Below are 17,133 nucleotides of genomic sequence, written 5' to 3' on the forward strand. Positions count from 1 at the left end.
GGATATTCTGTAGGTTTGGATAAATGTGTAATGATATGTATCCACCATTTGCAGCATCATATAAAATAGTTTCACTTGCCCTAAAAATCCTCTGTGCTCCACCTATTCATCACTCCCTTCCCCCTAACCCTGTTAGCCTGATAACCCCTGGCAACCGCTCATCCTTCTACTGTTTCCATAGTTTTCTTTTTCCAAAATGTCATATAGTTGGAATCATACAGTATGTAGCTTTTTCAGATCAGCCTCTTCCAGTTAGTTATATGGAGGAAGCTGGTCTGATAAGGCCACATACTCTATGATTCACGTTTCCTCTGTGTCTTTTCACGGCTTGATAGCTGATTTCTTTTTAGTGTTAATATTACATTGTCTGGATATATCACAGTTCATTTATCCATTCACCTACTGAAAGACGTCCTGGCTACTTTTAAGTTGTGGCAGTTATTAATAAAGCTGCTAAAAACATTCTTGTGCAGGTTTTTATGTGGATGTAAGTTTTCAACTCATTTGGGTAAATACCGAGGAGCATGATTGCTGGCTCAAATGGTAAGAGTATGTCTAGTTTGTAAGAAACTGCCAAACTGTCTTCCAGAGTGGCTGTACTAATTTGCATCCCCACCAGCAGTGAAGGAGAGTTCCTATTGCTCCACATCCTTGTCAGCTTTTGGTGTTCTCAGTGTTCTGCATTTTGGCTATTCTGATAAGTGTGTATTTTAATTTGCATTTCCCTGATGACGTATGATGTGGAGCATCTTTTCATATGCTTATTTGCCCTGTCTGTGTTTTCTTTGGTGAGGTATCTGTTCAGGTCTTTGGCCATTTTTTAATTGGGTCATTTTCTTATTGTTGTGTTTGTTTGACCTAAACAAAGAGGTAAACTCAAAAAGATGAGTTTATTCAGGAATAGCAGAGGAACTGTAGTTCAGGACAAGCAAACTGTAGCAAGCTACAGGTGAGTCCATTGAGGGTTTGGGGCAGGTTGTATTTATGGACAGGAAATGTAAAGAGTTGGGGGGTAGTCCAGTTCGAGTCAGTTAAAAATAAACAACAAATGGAGACCAGCCTTGAAAACTTCCTGAGCAGATAAAATCAGTCCAGTCACAGAAACAAAACTCAATTCAGCCCACTTTGTGAGTCCATCCTGACCTGGGTCATCTCCCATTCATGAAACTTCCCAAGGTTGATATGAGATAACCCCTGATCAACCCCCTGTCATCTGAGAAAATTTTGGCACTATCAGTGTTCTGTAAATCAGGCCTTTAAAGGAAATCAGTTTCTTAGTCCTTAAGTTTTGTCTTCCTGAGGGCACATGTGTGAGATTTTCCAATTACATCCTCCAGTTCTATTTTAGATTGAAATTCTTTCACAAGTTTTGAGAGTTCTTTGTATATGTTAGATAGCAGTCCTTTATCAGATTGTGTGTTTTGCAGATATTTTCTCCCAGTTGATGGTTGTCTTCTCATTCTCTAGATAGTGTCTTTCACAGAGGAGTTTTTAATTTTAGTGAAGTCCAGGTTACCAATTATTTCTTTCATAGATCATGCCTTTGAAAGTAGTGTATCTAAAAAGTTACTGCCATATCCAAGGTCACCTAGGTATTCTCCCATGTTATCTTCTATGAGTTTTATAGTTTTGTGTTTTACATTTAGGTCTGTGGATCCATTTTGAGTTAATTTTTGTTAAAGGTATAAGTTTTGTCTACATCAGTTTTTTTGGATGTGGATGTCCAGTAGTTCCAGCATCATTTGTTAAAAGACTGTTTTTCTTCCATTGTATTACTTTTGGTCCTTTGTCAAAGATCAGTTGATTATATTTATGTAGGTCTATTTCTGGGCTCTTTATTCTGTTCCATTGATTTATTTCACCAATACCATACTTCTTGATGATATTGAGTCTTTCTATCCATGAATATGGAATATCTCTCTACTTATTTAGCTTTTTCATTTTGTTCATCAGTTTTGTAATTTTCCTCATATAGATCTTGTTTTGTTAGATTTATGCCTATGTATTTTTTTGGGGGGGTGGGGGTGTGCTAATGTAAACGGTATTCTGTTGTTAGTTTCAAATTCATTGCTGATATACAGGAAAGCAATTGACTTTAATAAATTCACTTTGTGTTCTGCAGCTTTGCTATAATTATTAGTTTCAGCAGTACTTTTGTTCTTTAGGATTTTCTACATAGACGGTCATGTCATCTGTAAACAAAGAAAGTTTGATTTCTTCCTTCCCAATCTGTATGCCTTTTATATATTTCCTTTCCTTGTTTCATTGTATTAGCTAGGACTTCCAGCATAGTTTTGAAAAGGAGTGGTGAGAGGGCACTTTTCTTGCATTATACCTGATCTTAGTGGGAAAGCTTCTAGTTTTTCACCATTACGTATGATGTTAGCTATAGGTTTTTGTAGATGTTCTTTATGAAGCTGAGAAAGTTCCCCTGTATTTCTAGTTTGCTGAGAGTTTTTATCATGAGTAGGTGTTGGATTTTGTGAATGCTTTTCTGCATCTATTGATACGTTCATGTGATTTTTCTTCTTTAGCCTGTTGATGTAATGGAGTACCTGAATTGTTTTTCATATGTTGAATCAGCCTTGCATACCTGGGATAAATCCCACTTGGAAGTGGTGTATAATTATTTTTGTATGTTACTGGGTTTGATTTGTTAAATGTTTTGTTGAGGATTATTGCATCTATGTTTGTAAGAGACACTGGTCTATAGTTTTCTTGTGATGTTTTTGCCTGGTTTGGGTATTAGGGTGATGATGGCCTCATAGAATGAGTTAGGAAGTATTCCCTCTGATTCTGTCTTCTAGAAGAGATTGTAGAGAATTGGTGTAATTTCATTTTTAAAGGTTTTGTAGAATTCACCAGTGAACCTTTGTGGGCTTCATTTTTTTTTTGTTTGGTTTGGTTTTTTTTGGCCATGCCACGCAGCTTGCAGGATCTTAGTTTCCCAACCAGGGATTGAACCCAGGCCCTGTCAGTGACAGCGTGGAGTCCTAACCACTGGACCACCAGGGAATTCCCTGCATTTGTTTTTTAAATCATGTAAGAAATAAAAAGTGGTGTTACAAACCAAAAATACAATAATACTGGCTTTTTTATATTTCCCCATGTAGTTACCTGTACTGGAAATCTTTACTTCTTCATACAGTTCTGTGATACCATCTACTACCCTTTTATTTCAACATGATGGGCTCCCTTTACCATTTCTTGTAGGGCAGGCCTAGTGGTAACGAACTCCTCAGCTTTTGTTTATCTAGGAATGTCTTTATTTGTCCCTCATTTTTGAAGGACAGTTTGCCAAGTATAGAGTTGTTGGTTGCGTTTTATTCTTTCAGCATCTTGTTTTTTAATTTTTTAATTGAAGTATAGTTGCTGTATAATATTATATATTACAGGTTTACAATATAATGATTCAGAATTTTTAAAGGTTATACTCTATTTATAGTTATTATAAAATATTGGCTATATTCCCCATGTTATACATATATCTTTGTATCTTATTTTGTGCCTAGTAGTTTGTGTCCTTTACTCCCCTACCCCTATATTGCCCCTCCCCCCCTTATTGCTCCTCACCGGTAACCTGTAGTTTGTTCTCTATATCTGTGAGTCCACTTCTTTTTTGTTATATACACTAGTTTGTTGTAGTTTTAGAATTCCATATATAAGTAATACCATACAGTATTTGTCTTTCTCTAACTTACAGTAAGTCCCCTACATACGAATCTTCAAGTTGTGAACTTTCAAAGATGCGAACGTGTGTTCGCCTGTCTAATCACATAAGTTAGTTCACGTGCCTGGCGTACATTGTCACGTGCGTGCATCCTCTACAAGTGGTTGTGCTTTTGTGTACTTTACTGTACAGTACGGTATAGAGTACAGTAGTACAGTATCTTTATTTCAAGCCCAGGATGTCCGGAACTAAGTGTAAAAGCAGCGGTGATGTAGTGGGTACTGCTAAGAAGTGCCAAGCGATAACAGTGGAAAGAAAAATGAAAATAATTGAGAGAGTGGAGCAAGGCAAAAAGATGGTAGACATCACTCATTCTTATAACATGAATTGTTCAACCATCAGCACAATTCTAAATAACAAGGACAAGATCATGGAACATGAAGTCTGCTGTGCTGATGATGTCAACAATACTATCGAAGAAGCGTGGAAAAGTGATGGAGGAGATGAGTAACTTCTCAGTGTGTGGATGCAGGATCAGCACCAGTGTCGAGTCCTGTTCAGCTTAATGCTGATTCAAGAGAAAGCTAAAAGTCGTTATGAAAACTTGAAGAAGAAACACGGCGAAGAATCAGAGGGTGCATCTTTTAATGCCAGCCATGGCTGGTTTCATTGCTTCAAAAATAGAGCCAACCTTCACAATATGGTAGCTGCCCAGGAATTTCCTGAAATGCTTTGAGAAATTCTTGATGAAGGCGTGTATTCACCCAAGCAGGTTTTTAATGTGGATGAGACAGGACTGTACTGGAAGAGGAGGCCAGACCAAAGTTACATCAGTAAGTAGGAAAAGTTGATGCCAGCCTATAAAGCAGCAAAGGATAAGCTAACTCTGTTGTTTGCTGGCAATGCTTCCAGTGATATAAAGCTGAAGCCTCTCTTAGTTTATCATTCAGAGAACCCAAGAGCCCTTAAAAACATAGCCAAGGGCTCTCTTCCTGTTGTATGGAAGAGTAACCCCAAAGCCTGGTTACACAGGCCATTTTCCAGGACTGGTTTTTCCACCACTTTATCCCAGATGTGGAGAAATATTGCTTGGAGAAGGATGTCCCATTCAACATTCTTTTGCTGCTCGACAATGCCCTGGGCCATCCCCCATTCATGGACAACTTTCATTCCAATGTCCTGTAGTGCATCTGCCACCGAATACTACGTTGCTCATCCAACCTACGGACCAGGGGTTATAGCGACTTTCAAGAAATATTATTATTATTATTATTATTATTTTTTTTTTTTAATTTTTTTATAGCTACTTTATTTATTTATTTATTTATTTTTGGCTGTGTTGGGTCTTCGGTTCGTGCGAGGGCTTTCTCTAGTTGCAGCAAGTGGGGGCCACTCTTCATCGCGGTGTGGGGACCGCTCTTCATCGCGGTGCGCGGGCCTTTCACTATTGCGGCCCCTCCTGTTGCGGGGCACAGGCTCCAGACGCGCAGGCTCAGTAGTTGTGGCTCACGGGCCCAGCTGCTCCGTGGCATGTGGGATCTTCCCAGACCGGGGCTCGAACCCGTGTCCCCTGCATTAGCAGGCAGATTCTCAACCACTGCGCCACCAGGGAAGCCCTCAAGAAATATTATTTATGTCACACTTTTCATCAGGCAGTAAAGGCGAGTGATGAATCAGGAACAAACTTGCGACAATTTTGGAAGGACTGTAACATCTACAAGGCCATAAAAAACATTGACTTTGCGTGGCATGAGGTTACGGCATCACCGTGAATGGGGTTTGGAAGAACGTTTGCCCGCAGTTTGTTCACAATTTTCATGGATTTGAGAAGGTGGATGAGGAGTCCAAAGAGGTCTTCAGCAACTTAGTGATCCTCAGCGAGAAGCTGGAGCTAGATCTGCAAGAGGACGACTTCATTGAACTCCTTGCTGTGCAACGCGGGAGCTTACTAATGAAGACCTGATGGAATTGGAGGCCCAGAGAAAGGATGAAGAGAGACAAGAAGAAGAACAAGTAACTGAAGAACCTAAGAGATTCACGATGCAGGAAATAGCAAGGGAATATTCTTTATTTGAGAAGGCACTGTTAGTTTTTGAGGCACAGGACCCGAATGTAGAATGGCACACAAAGGTTGCAGCAGCCGTGAAGAATGCAATCCAGTGCTACTGTGTCATCTATCATGAGAAAAAAAGAGCTACTACCCAGACATCACTGGATCGTTGTTTCAAAAGGGTAGATAGAATTGAATCCAGCAAGGAACTAGAATCTGTGCCATCAACGTCAGATGTGAGTGAAATTGCAGCTTGCCCTCCATCTCCTATTGCTGACGATCCTTCAGCTCTACCATCTCCCACCTCCTCTCCCTCCTCCAGTCAGTAACTCTTCTCGCATGTTCACTCGATGCCAGCCCTGTATGCCAGCTGTTGTACTATACTACTGTGCTTTTCAAGGTACTGTACCGTAAGATTAAAGATGTTTTCTTTAGTTTTTGTGTTTGTTTTTTATGTATTATTTGTGTGAAAAGTATTATAAACCTATTACCACAATTACTATATAGCTGATAGTGTTAGTTGGGTACCTAGGCTAACTTTTCTGGACTTACGAAGAAATTGGACTTACGACCACGCTTGAACGGAACTTGTTTGTATGTAGGGGACTTACTGTACTTCAATTAGCATAATGCCTTCCAAGTCCATCCATATTGCTGCAAATGGCAAAATTTTGTTCTTTTTATGTCTGAGTAGTATTCCATTGTATATATACACCACATCTTCTGTATCCATTCATCTGTTGATGGACACTTAGGTTGCTTACATATCTTGGCAATTATAAATAATGCTGCTATGAACATTGGGGTGCATGTATTTTTTCAAATTAGTGTTTTTGGTTTTTTTGGATATATTCCTAGGAGTGGAATTACTGTGGCAGAAGAACTGAATAGACATTTTTCCAAAGAGGAAATGCATATAACCAATAGGCATATGAAAAGATGTTCAACCTTGCTAATCATCAGGGAAATGCAAATCAAAACCACAATGAGATATCACGTCACACCTGTCAGAATGGCTGTCATCAAAAAGAACACAAATAACAAATGTTGGGAAGGATGTGGAGAAAAGGGAACCCTGTACACTGCTGGTGGGAATGTAGATTGGTGCAGCCACTATGCAAAACGGTATGGAGGTTTCTCAAAAAACTAAAAATAGAACTACCATAAAAAATAGAACTTTCAGCACTTTAAATATGTGTCCCATTTGGTAAGCTTATTGAAGATTCTTTGTGTATGATGAGTCACTTCTCTCTTGCTACTTTCAAGATTCTGTCTTTGTCTTTTAATAATTTGACTATAGTGTGTCTCAGTATGGGTGTGTATGAGTTTATCCTACTTAGAGTTTCTTGAATTTGTAGCTTCATGTCTTGTGCCAAAATTGAGAAGTTTTTGGACATTATTTCTTCAAATAATCTCTCTGCCCCTTTCTCTCTCTCTCTCTCTTCCTTCTGGTACTGCCATGTGGTATATGTCAGTTCACTTGATGATATTCCATAGGTCCCTTAGTCTCTGTTCACTTCATTTTTTCTTTTCTTTCTGCTCCTCAGACTGGATTATTTAAGTTTTCTTATCTTCAAGTTTTCTTACCCTTCTTGTCTACTCAGGTCTGTTGTTGAACCCCTGTAGTGAACTTTTCATTTCAGTTATTGTACTTTTCAGCCATAGAATTTCTGTTTGGTTTCTTTTTATAATTTCTCTTTATTGATATTCTCATTTTGTTCATACTTTTTTTTTTTCATGATTTTTTTAGTTCTTCGTGTTTTCCTTTACCTCCTTGAGCATATTTAAGACAGTTGTTTTAAAATCTTTGTTTAGTAAGTTCATTGTCTGGGCTTCTGCAGGATGGATTCTTTTAATTTATTTTGCTCATTTGAAAGGCTGTACTTTCCTGTTTCTTTGTATGCTTTGTTATTTTTTGTTGGAAACTGAACATTTGAATATTATAATGCGGTAACTCTGGAAATCATATTCTCCCCTTTTTCCAGAGTTTGTTGTTGTTTTTTGATTGTTGAATGCTGTAGTAGTCCATTTGTCTAGTGACTTTTCCCAACTATTTTTGCAGAGGCTATATTCCTTGTTGTTTTCCTTAGCTTGTGTCCAGCTATTGTTTTAACAGAGATTACCTTGAACACCAGGTGCCAAAACAGACAAATAAGAAAACATCTCTCCTAGTCTTTGCAAATTGGCTCTGTACTGAGGCTGTTCTTCAACATGTAGCCAGACTTAAACTGAGTTTAGGTATCAGCCCAAGGTTAAAGCTTAAGGTCTTCTCAAGTCTTTTGTAATGTTATGTTTTCATTTTAATTCATCTCAAGGTATTTTCTTTTTTAAAAATTTTTTATTGAAGTATAGTTGATTTACAATGTTGTATTAATTTCTGCTGTACAGCAAAGTGACTCAGTTATACACATATATATTCTTTTTCATATTCTTTTCCATTCTGGTTTATCTCAGGATATTGAATATATTGTTAGTTCCCTGTGCTATACAGCAGGACCTTGTTGTTTATCCATTCTATATATAATAGTTTGCAAATCCCAAACTCCCAATCCTCCCCCACCTCCCCTTGGCAACCACAAGTGTGTTTTCTTGTCTATGAGTCTGTTTCTGTTTTGTAGACAAGTTCATTTGTGTCATATTTTAGATTCCACATATAAGTGATATCATATGGTATTTGTCTTTCTCTGCCTGACTTAATTCACTTAGTATGATCATCTCTAGGTCCATCCATGTTGCTACAAATGGCATTATTTCATTCTTTTTAGTGACTGAATAATATTCCATTATATATATACCACATCATCTTTATCCATTCATCTGTCACTGGACATTTAGGTTGTTTCCATGTCTTGGCTATTGTAAATAGTGCTTCTGTGAACATAGGGGTGCATGCATCTTTTTGAATTATAATTTTGTCTGGGTGTATATGCCCAGGAGTGGGATTGCTGGATCATATGGCAACCACCTGTGTAGGAGGATTCCCTTTTCTCCAAACCCTCTCCAGCATTTATTACTTGTAGACTTTTTAATGATGGCCATTCTGACTGGTGTGAGGTGGTACCTCATTATAGTTTTGATTTGCATTTCTCTAATAATTAGCAATGATGAGCATCTATTCATGTGTCTATTGGCCATCTGTATGTCTTCTTTGGAGAAATGTCTATTTAGGTCTTCTGCCCATTTTTTGATTGGGTTTTTGTGTTGTTATTGAATTGTAGCTCTTTGTATATTTTGGAAATTAAGCCCTTGTTGGTTGCATCATTCGCAAATATTTTCTTCCAGTCTGTAGGTTGTCTTTTCATTTTGTTTATGGTTTCCTTTGCTGTGTGAAAGCTTATAAGCTTGATTAGGTCCCATTTGTTTATTTTTGCTTTTATTTCTGTTGCCCTGGGAGACTGACCTAAGAAAACATTGGTACAATTTATGTCAGAGAATGTTTTGCCTATGTTCTCTTCTAGGACATTTATGGTGTCTTGTCGTGTATTGAAGTCTCTAAGCCATTTTGAGTTTATTTTTGTGTATGGTGTGAGGGTGTGTTCTAACTTCATTGATTTATATGTGGCTGTACAACTTTCTTAACGCTACTTGCTGAAGAGACTGTCTTTTCCCATTATGTATTCTTGCCTTCTTTGTCGAAGATTAATTGTCCCTAGGTATGTGGGTTTATTTCTGGGCTCTCTATTCCATTCCACTGATCCGTTCAAGGTATTTTCTAATTTCCCTTCTCAGGTCTTTTCTGAGCATGCATCTGGCTCTAGGCATATCTGCGTCTTTCTGAAGTCCCTTGTATACACAGGTGCTCTTGAATGACCTAATTTCCCCCCCAAACCCCCTCTCTCCCTGTTTTTTTCCTCCCAGGCCTTAGGGAATCTCAACTGTAATCTTTCACCCCAGATGTCTATAAGTGGTTCTTTTGTCTTACAGTGAGCAATGCCTGCCACTTTTCTGGCCTGAGTGAGTTCTGAGTTAGGTGAAGTGATGAAAGGCTTACGTCCATCTTTCAGGTAGCCCCCAGACAAGTTAGAACAGACCTACATGGTGATTTGTGCCTCAGGTCTTCTTTGCTTCTTCTAGAACCAGGGAAGTGTGGGGCAAGTGTAATTCAAAACGCCACAGAGCTTCCCTACAGTTTCTAAGTTGCCTTTTTCCTGATTCAGCTTTTTACTTAGTTGTAAACTTTTTCCTGTTCCAGAGTTTTGACAAAGTTGGTTCTGACAGTTTCTGCCTGTGTTTTGATGTTTCTGTTTGCAGACAGGAGCTTGGAGCTGCCTATTCCACCATTTTGTTGTCTAGGAATAGTGTTTAAAGTTAGGAATTTACACATACTGAAAATGCATTTTGTTCCTACAGTAAGTTCTCGGCTGTTCACGTATCTCTTTAGTTCCTCCTCTTCGCTGTGTCTGTCCCTGGTGTGGACTTCACATGATTTTCTGTGTCTGCTCAAAGATACTTCTTGTCCTGTGACTATGTCTGCAGGTTCTGGCACCCTCCAGTACAGGTGCACTTTCACAAGCTCACTTTTTAAGAAACTCCTTGGCTCATTGTGGAAACTTTATCTACAAATACTTAGAATGTCTATCCTAGGGGCCTGCCCTAGCCCTGGCTGGAGTCTGAATACTTGGTTCCATTGTGGTTCCTCAGCTTCCCTCCTTCTTGACTCAGTAATTCTTTGTGATGTTTATGGGGTGTCAAAAAAAGCAGCTTTAGAGGCTCACAGAGGAGGCCTCTTTTCTGGTTCTCATTTCTTTTTCTTTTTTCTTTTTTTTTCTTTTTTTTCTTTTTTATTTATTTATTTATTTTTTTATAAGTGTGATAGGTTCTGACTCTTTTTATTTATTTATTTATTTATTTAATTTTGGCTGTGTTGGGTCTTCATTTCTGTGCAAGGGCTTTCTCCAGTTGCGGCGAGCGGGGGCCACTCTTCATCGCGGTGCGCGGGCCTCTCACTGTCGCAGCCTCTCTCGTTGCGGAGCACAGGCTCCAGATGCGCAGGCTCAGTAGTTGTGGCTCACGGGCATAGCCACTCCGTGGCATGTGGGATCTTCCCGGACCGGGGCACGAACCCGTGTCCCCTGCATTGGCAGGTGGATTCCTAACCACTGCGCCACCAGGGAAGCCCCCTTTTTCTTTTTTATTGAAGTATAGTTGATTTACAGTGTTGTGTTAATTTCTGCTCTACAGCAAAGTGACTTAGTTCTACATATATATATTCTTTTCCATTATGGTTTATTACTGGATACTGAATACAGTTCCCTGTGCTATACCCTAGGACCTTGTTGTTTATCCAACCTATATATACTAGTTTGCATCTGCTAATCCCAAACTCCCGATCCTTCCCTCCCCAAATCCTCCTCCCCCTTGACACTGGTTCTCATTTCTTCCTTGTAGGAATTAGCCAGGGCTCATTGGGCTCTCTGGGTGCCAGGTGCTCTGTCAGGTCTGGACTAGGGCCTAAGATGATGAGGCCATCATCTTAGTGGACCTGGGGCCCACTCTTGGCAGCTCAGGGCCACAGGTTTTCCATTTCTGACTGTGTTCATTTCCCCAACGATTTTATCTCGTTTTGGTTGTCATTGCTTGTATTTTTCTTCATTTTGATTTTTATTCTGGCCTCTTTGTAGTTCTTGTGGTTTCTTAATTTAGAATTATCTTCATCCCAGGACTCATCACTCACATTCTTTATTTCAAGTCATTAACATAGATTTTTCTTTTATTGAGTTACAATTTAGGCACAGTAAATTACATGTTCATTGGGATGGGTTTTGGCAGTTTATACAACCTTGTATTCACCATTCAAAGCAAGATATGGAACATTTCTATCATCTCAGAAAATGCATTAGGCAAGAGGGAAGTTTTGCCTATTGCTATTATTTTTTGAGTTGTCTTTTTATTGTTGATTTGTAGGGTTCTTTATATATTCTGGATGTGAATCCTTTGTCAGATATGTGTATTTTAAATATTTGTTTCGTGGTCTGTGACTTATTTATTCATTTAATTAATGGTGTCTTTTGATTCACATTATTTAAAAAACTTGGTAAAGTCCCATTTATCAGTGTTTTTACTTCTGATTAGAACTTTTTGTGTCCTTTCCAGGAAATCTTTGCCTACTACAAGGTTTCAAAGATAGTCGACATCATCTTTTAGGAGCTTTGTAGTTGTGGATTATGTTAAGGTCTACAATCCATTTTGGGCTAATTTTTGTGTGTCGAGTATAGAGTGGAACAGGAGTCTACTTCCTTTTTTTTCCATACAGATATTTAATTGTTCCATCACCATTAGTTAACAAGACTTACTTTCCACACTGAATTGTTTTGGTGCCTGGTCTAAAATCAGTTGTGTGGGCCTGTTTCTTCACAATCTATCCTGTTTCATTGCTGTTTTTGCCTACCTCTTTGCCTCTGCCATACTGTCTTGATTACTATAGCTTTGTAGTTCTTGGTGGTTCTCACCAGGGACAATTTCAATATCCTGGGAACATGTGGCAGTGTTGGAAACACTTTTGGTTGTCACAGTGGGGATGAGGGGTGGAGGGGTGTGCTACTGGCATCTAGTGGGTGCAGGCCAGAGATGCTGCTCTACATCCTACGTGCAGAAGTCAAACACCCACAGCAAAGAATTATCCTGTCCAAATTGTTGATAATACCAAGACTGAGAAACCCTGCTTTTGTGAGTCTTCAAGTCAGTTAGTGTAAGTCTTCCTATACTGATATTTTAAAAAAGAAAATACCGTTTTGACCATACTTTCTCCTTTGTATTAACCATGTGAATCTTAGAATCCGCTTATCAGGTTCTACAAAAGAAATTCCTATGATTTTGATAGGAATTGCTTGAAAAATACAGATTTTTCCACTATACTTGCTATTAAACTTTAAATGTAAAATAATTAAAATAGTATAAGTAATTAAAATTAAATACAATTAGGAACTTAGTCTCTCACTTTTTTAGTCCTGTTTCAAGTATTCGGTAGCCACATGTGGCTAGTGGCTACTATGTCGACAAATAGCAAAGCCAGAGAACATTTTCATCATCATAGAAAGCTCTTTCGGGCAGCACTGGTGTAGATCAGTTTGGGGATTTATTCTTCTAATCCAAGTTTTTTTGTAGATATTCTTTATCAGACAATGGAAGTTCAATTGTACTCCTAGTTTACTGCTAGTTTTTAATTATGAATGTTGGATTTTCTCAGATGTTTATATCTATTGAAGTGACCATATGGTTGTTCTCCTTTAATAATTTCATTGCTTTTCACACATTAAATCAAGTCCGAATTCCTGGGTATAACTGCACTTGGTCATGATGCATCAGTGTTTTTATCTAATGCTGGATTTGATTTGGTAATATCTTAGGACTGTTTGTATCTATGTTCTTGAGGGATTTTGGTCTGCATTTTCTTGTAATGTCCTTTTCTTGTTTTGGTATCGGGGTAATGCTGGCTTTATAAAATACTTTGCAAAGTGTGGTAAGAGAGGGTTTACTAGTAACTGAGCTCTCATTCTGTGCCCTTTCACAGATCCCATCTCCTTTAATCCTTACAGCTGTGCTAGGAGAGGGTTTACTAGTAAGAGCTCTCATTCTGTGCCCTTTCACAGATCCCGTCTCCTTTAATCCTTACAGCCGTGCTAGGAGAGGGTTTACTAGTAACAGCTCTCATTCTGTGCCCTTTCACAGATCCCGTCTCCTGGAATCCTTACAGCTGTGGTAGGAGAGGGGTAACACCCCTGCCTTTCAGGTGGTGAATCTCAGGCTCAGAAAGTGAAGTAATTAACCTGACACATGGCTATAGCTGGTGAAGCCAGAATCCGATTCCAGGGTACAGGGACTCTGTAAGACCAGCCCCTGAATGTCACCTCCCACGACTGGCTGCAGGGGCGAGGCAGGCTGTGCATCAGGTGGCAGCAAGCAGCCCTTCAGTTTACGAGGCCGAGACTGGCTGCCTGCCCTGGGCTTTGCTGCCAGACCCTCAGGGGCGGCGCCACTCCTTGGCCCTCTGGCAAGTGCCAGGTGGGTTCTCCTGTCTTCGCAGTTTTTCCTGGAGTGTGAGGATCCCCTTAGCTGTTTTCTGAGGAGGTAACTTTGGTGCCTCCTTAGTAACCAGCTCTGAATGGTTGCTGAGGGCACATTCCCAGTGTGGGTGGGACTGGGAATTGCCCAGAAGCTCAGCCTGGATAATCTGTCTTTTTCTAGGATGCTTGGACATTAATTCATCCGTGAAAGGGGCTCGTTTTGTCCGATTCTGTGACGCGTTCAATATTCCACTCATCACGTTTGTGGATGTCCCTGGCTTTCTCCCTGGTGAGTCATTGACAGAGGTGGGGGCCAGGAGAGGCGGTTTTGCCCAGCAAGGCACCCACTTTATTTGGAGATCTTCTTGCAAAATTCCCTCAGGATTTGTGACGTCTCCATATTGTGGGTGTCTGGATGGTGCGGCTGTATGAGGGGTGGCCCTCTGGGGAGGGGGAAGACCTCCCAGCTGAGAGCAGAGGCCGACCTCCTGAGGATTCTGTGGGTATCCAGTAACTCTTCCTCGTGACCCAGGCACTGCGCAGGAGTACGGGGGCATCATCCGGCACGGCGCCAAGCTTCTCTACGCGTTTGCCGAGGCAACTGTGCCCAAAGTGACAGTCATCACCAGGAAGGTGAGGAACTCACTCCGGAGGCTGTGAGCTCACTCACTCCCACGGCAGGGTCGTGGCTGGAAGTCTGGCTGAGAGGTTCAGCAGCGCTGGAGGGAGACTACGCCTCGCTCCCCTTAAAAGGCTCTGGAGGACAGCACAGCGTGGACAGCCCTGCAGACACGCCCTGCAGAGGTGTCCCTGGTCATCTGGGAACTGAAAGCAGCAGTGGGAAAAAGCAGCCGGGAAAGACCGTGACCATGAACTGTGAAAGGCCTGTGGGCTGTGCCCTTGTGCTCCGGCTCCCTGGCCTCACAGACACTGGGCCTTTAGCAGCCCAGGAGGACTCTTCTTGCTTTTTGTCCTCATTTTGCTTGGCTTTCTGGGGTCTTGCAGGGACATGACGTGGGTGACTCAGGCACTAACATTCAGCATTTGGGTCTGTTCTAGGCCTATGGTGGAGCTTACGATGTCATGAGCTCCAAGCACCTTTGTGGTGACACCAACTACGCCTGGCCCACAGCAGAGATTGCAGTCATGGGAGCAAAGGTGAGGCCCTCTGGCTTTCCCTTCTGCGTCTGGGAAATGTTGGAGAGGGGCCAGGGCTCCAGGGAGTTGGGGTCTAGACCCTGGCAAGCCTGCCTCCTGCCCTCTCACTTCAGGCGTGTGCCGCCATCTTCGTGCCCAGGTGGGAGGAGCCTAGAGTGGGTTTTGAGACGTCAGTAAAGGGGAAGGGGCTGAACTGGCCTTTGGAGGCCTGGACATTCCCCCAGCCCCCAGGTGCTGACTTAGGGCAGGTACTTCCTGTTGCTGTGCCTGCTCCCCACTCCTTTCCTGCTTCAAAACAGCTGGTGCAGTTGATCCAGGTAACTCCCGTGCCCCCGCCTCTCCAAGCTGACTTTCAAGGGTTCTGACGTGAAGGCTCATCTTTCAGTCCTCATTTTTCTACATTTGCATTTCAGTCTTTCCACCTCTGGCCATTGAATTGTGTGCTCAGGGCTCAGAATCATGAAAAAGGAAAACAGCACTCTGCTTCCCTCAGTGAGGGAACTGTGGATTTAACAGTGGAAACTAGGCCAAATATCTTGGCCTCAGAGAAGGATAAATGCAGTTGGAGAGAGCAGGACAGAATCTGGGGAGGCAAACACCTGGCTTAGCCTGGGCTGCTCGTCCCTGGGGCCGCAGCTGAGCACCCATCACAGCCCCCGGCGTCACGGAGGTCACCTCCAGGCACCTGGAGCCGGCACTTGTCTCTGGTACACTTTGATTTACCAGGACACTGGCAACCACGCCCACGATGATGAGCTGAGGGAGGCCTGCCCAGGTCTCCAGGGGCCTCCAGGGGCGTTCACTGACTCCTCTCGTGACAGGGCGCCGTGGAGATCATCTTCAAAGGGCACGAGAATGTGGAGGCCGCTCAGGCAGAGTACATCGAGAAGTTTGCCAACCCTTTTCCTGCAGCCGTGAGAGGTAGGGCCTGTGGTGGGGAGGGCAGCTCCGTTTGTTTGTTGGGTCACTTGCTTCTTATTTTACTCCAGAAGTCTGCCTTTGCCCTTCCAGTTTAATCTGGAGACCAGTGAGGGCTGGCTTGTCCCTGAGCAGTCATCACTTAAGAACGCTGCTCTGTCACCAGAATCAAAACAACATTGCTGAAATGGCTGAGTCTCTTAGTGTTGCTCCAGTCACCCTAGTGCTGTGAAAAATCTACCCAAAACAAAGTGACTTAAAACCACCACCGTTTTTGTTTTGTTTTGTTTTGTTTCGTTTTCCCTCATAGTTCTGAGGGTCAGCAGTTTGGTCTGGGCTGAGCTGGGTGGTTCTTCTGCTGGCTGGGCCTGGGATCAGTCATGCAGCTGTGTCATCTGGCGGTCTGACTGGGGCTAGTCCACGATGGCCTCACTCACATGGCTGGTGCTGGCTGTCAGGTAGACTCTGTCTCCATGTGGCTTCTTATTCTTAGGGAGGCTAGTCCACACACTGCTTTACATGGTGTCCTGAGGGCAAGAGGGAGAGCGGGGAAGCTGCAAGGTGCCTTGAGGCCTAGGTTTGGAAGTTGCAGTGTTACTTTTGCCACATTCTGTTGGCCAAGGCAAGTTACAAGGCCAGGTGAAGAAATACAATCCACTTCCTGATGGGAGGAGTGGCATAGTAACATTGCAGAGGGGTTTATGTACAGGATGGGAGGAATTGTTGTAGTGATTTAAAAAAAAATAAAAGTGCACTTTCTTAATTTGATTCCCTGTTGAATTCATCTTGGTAGGGAGGGGGTCACATTTTCCTTTTCTTGCCGAGTGTTCCTAGGCCAGAAGTTTGGGACCTGCCAGAGGAACAGGGGGCTCCTGGGATCAGGGGAAGGTTCCAGGACCCAGCTCCTCTTGTGCCGGGTTGGGCCCTGCTCACACCGTTGGCCGCAGAAGATAGTGCCCTGGCTGAGCACTGTGTGGGTGTCGGGTGGGTGGCAGCATCTGGGGCCGCAGATGATCTGCTTCCGTTTCTGTGCTTCCCCAGGGTTTGTGGATGACATCATCCAGCCTTCCTCTACACGTGCCCGAATCTGCTGTGACCTGGATGTCTTGGCCAGCAAGAAGGTACAGCGCCCATGGAGGAAACATGCAAATATTCCACTGTAAATGTACCAAGGGTAAATTACTGCCTGGCCATTTGCACCCATCCCTGCCTTCTGCAGTCATGAAACCTGGGAATCTAAATACCAGTAATAACTTGGCTAAGTTTATTAAATTCTAGAAAGATTTCATTTGTGCCTTCCTATAAAATTGTTTTATTAAAAATCCTAACTAATA

General features: G+C 42.0%; 1 protein-coding gene across 2 annotated transcripts in view; it reads left to right on the forward strand.

Moving 5' to 3' along the window:
• PCCB (propionyl-CoA carboxylase subunit beta) overlaps positions 1-17,133 on the forward strand; it is an 85,585-nt gene extending 68,452 nt beyond the window's left edge. For both annotated transcript variants that reach the window (XM_007170359.3, XM_057545019.1), the window contains 5 exons: positions 13,905-14,012; positions 14,256-14,356; positions 14,783-14,881; positions 15,703-15,802; positions 16,841-17,133. In XM_007170359.3, the coding sequence (XP_007170421.1) occupies positions 13,905-14,012; positions 14,256-14,356; positions 14,783-14,881; positions 15,703-15,802; positions 16,841-16,962 (530 nt within the window). In that variant the 3' untranslated portion in view covers positions 16,963-17,133. The remainder of the gene's footprint in view (positions 1-13,904; positions 14,013-14,255; positions 14,357-14,782; positions 14,882-15,702; positions 15,803-16,840) is intronic.

The sequence above is a fragment of the Balaenoptera acutorostrata genome, chromosome 4 (assembly GCF_949987535.1).
Source record: "Balaenoptera acutorostrata chromosome 4, mBalAcu1.1, whole genome shotgun sequence".
Classification (NCBI taxonomy): domain Eukaryota; kingdom Metazoa; phylum Chordata; class Mammalia; order Artiodactyla; family Balaenopteridae; genus Balaenoptera; species Balaenoptera acutorostrata.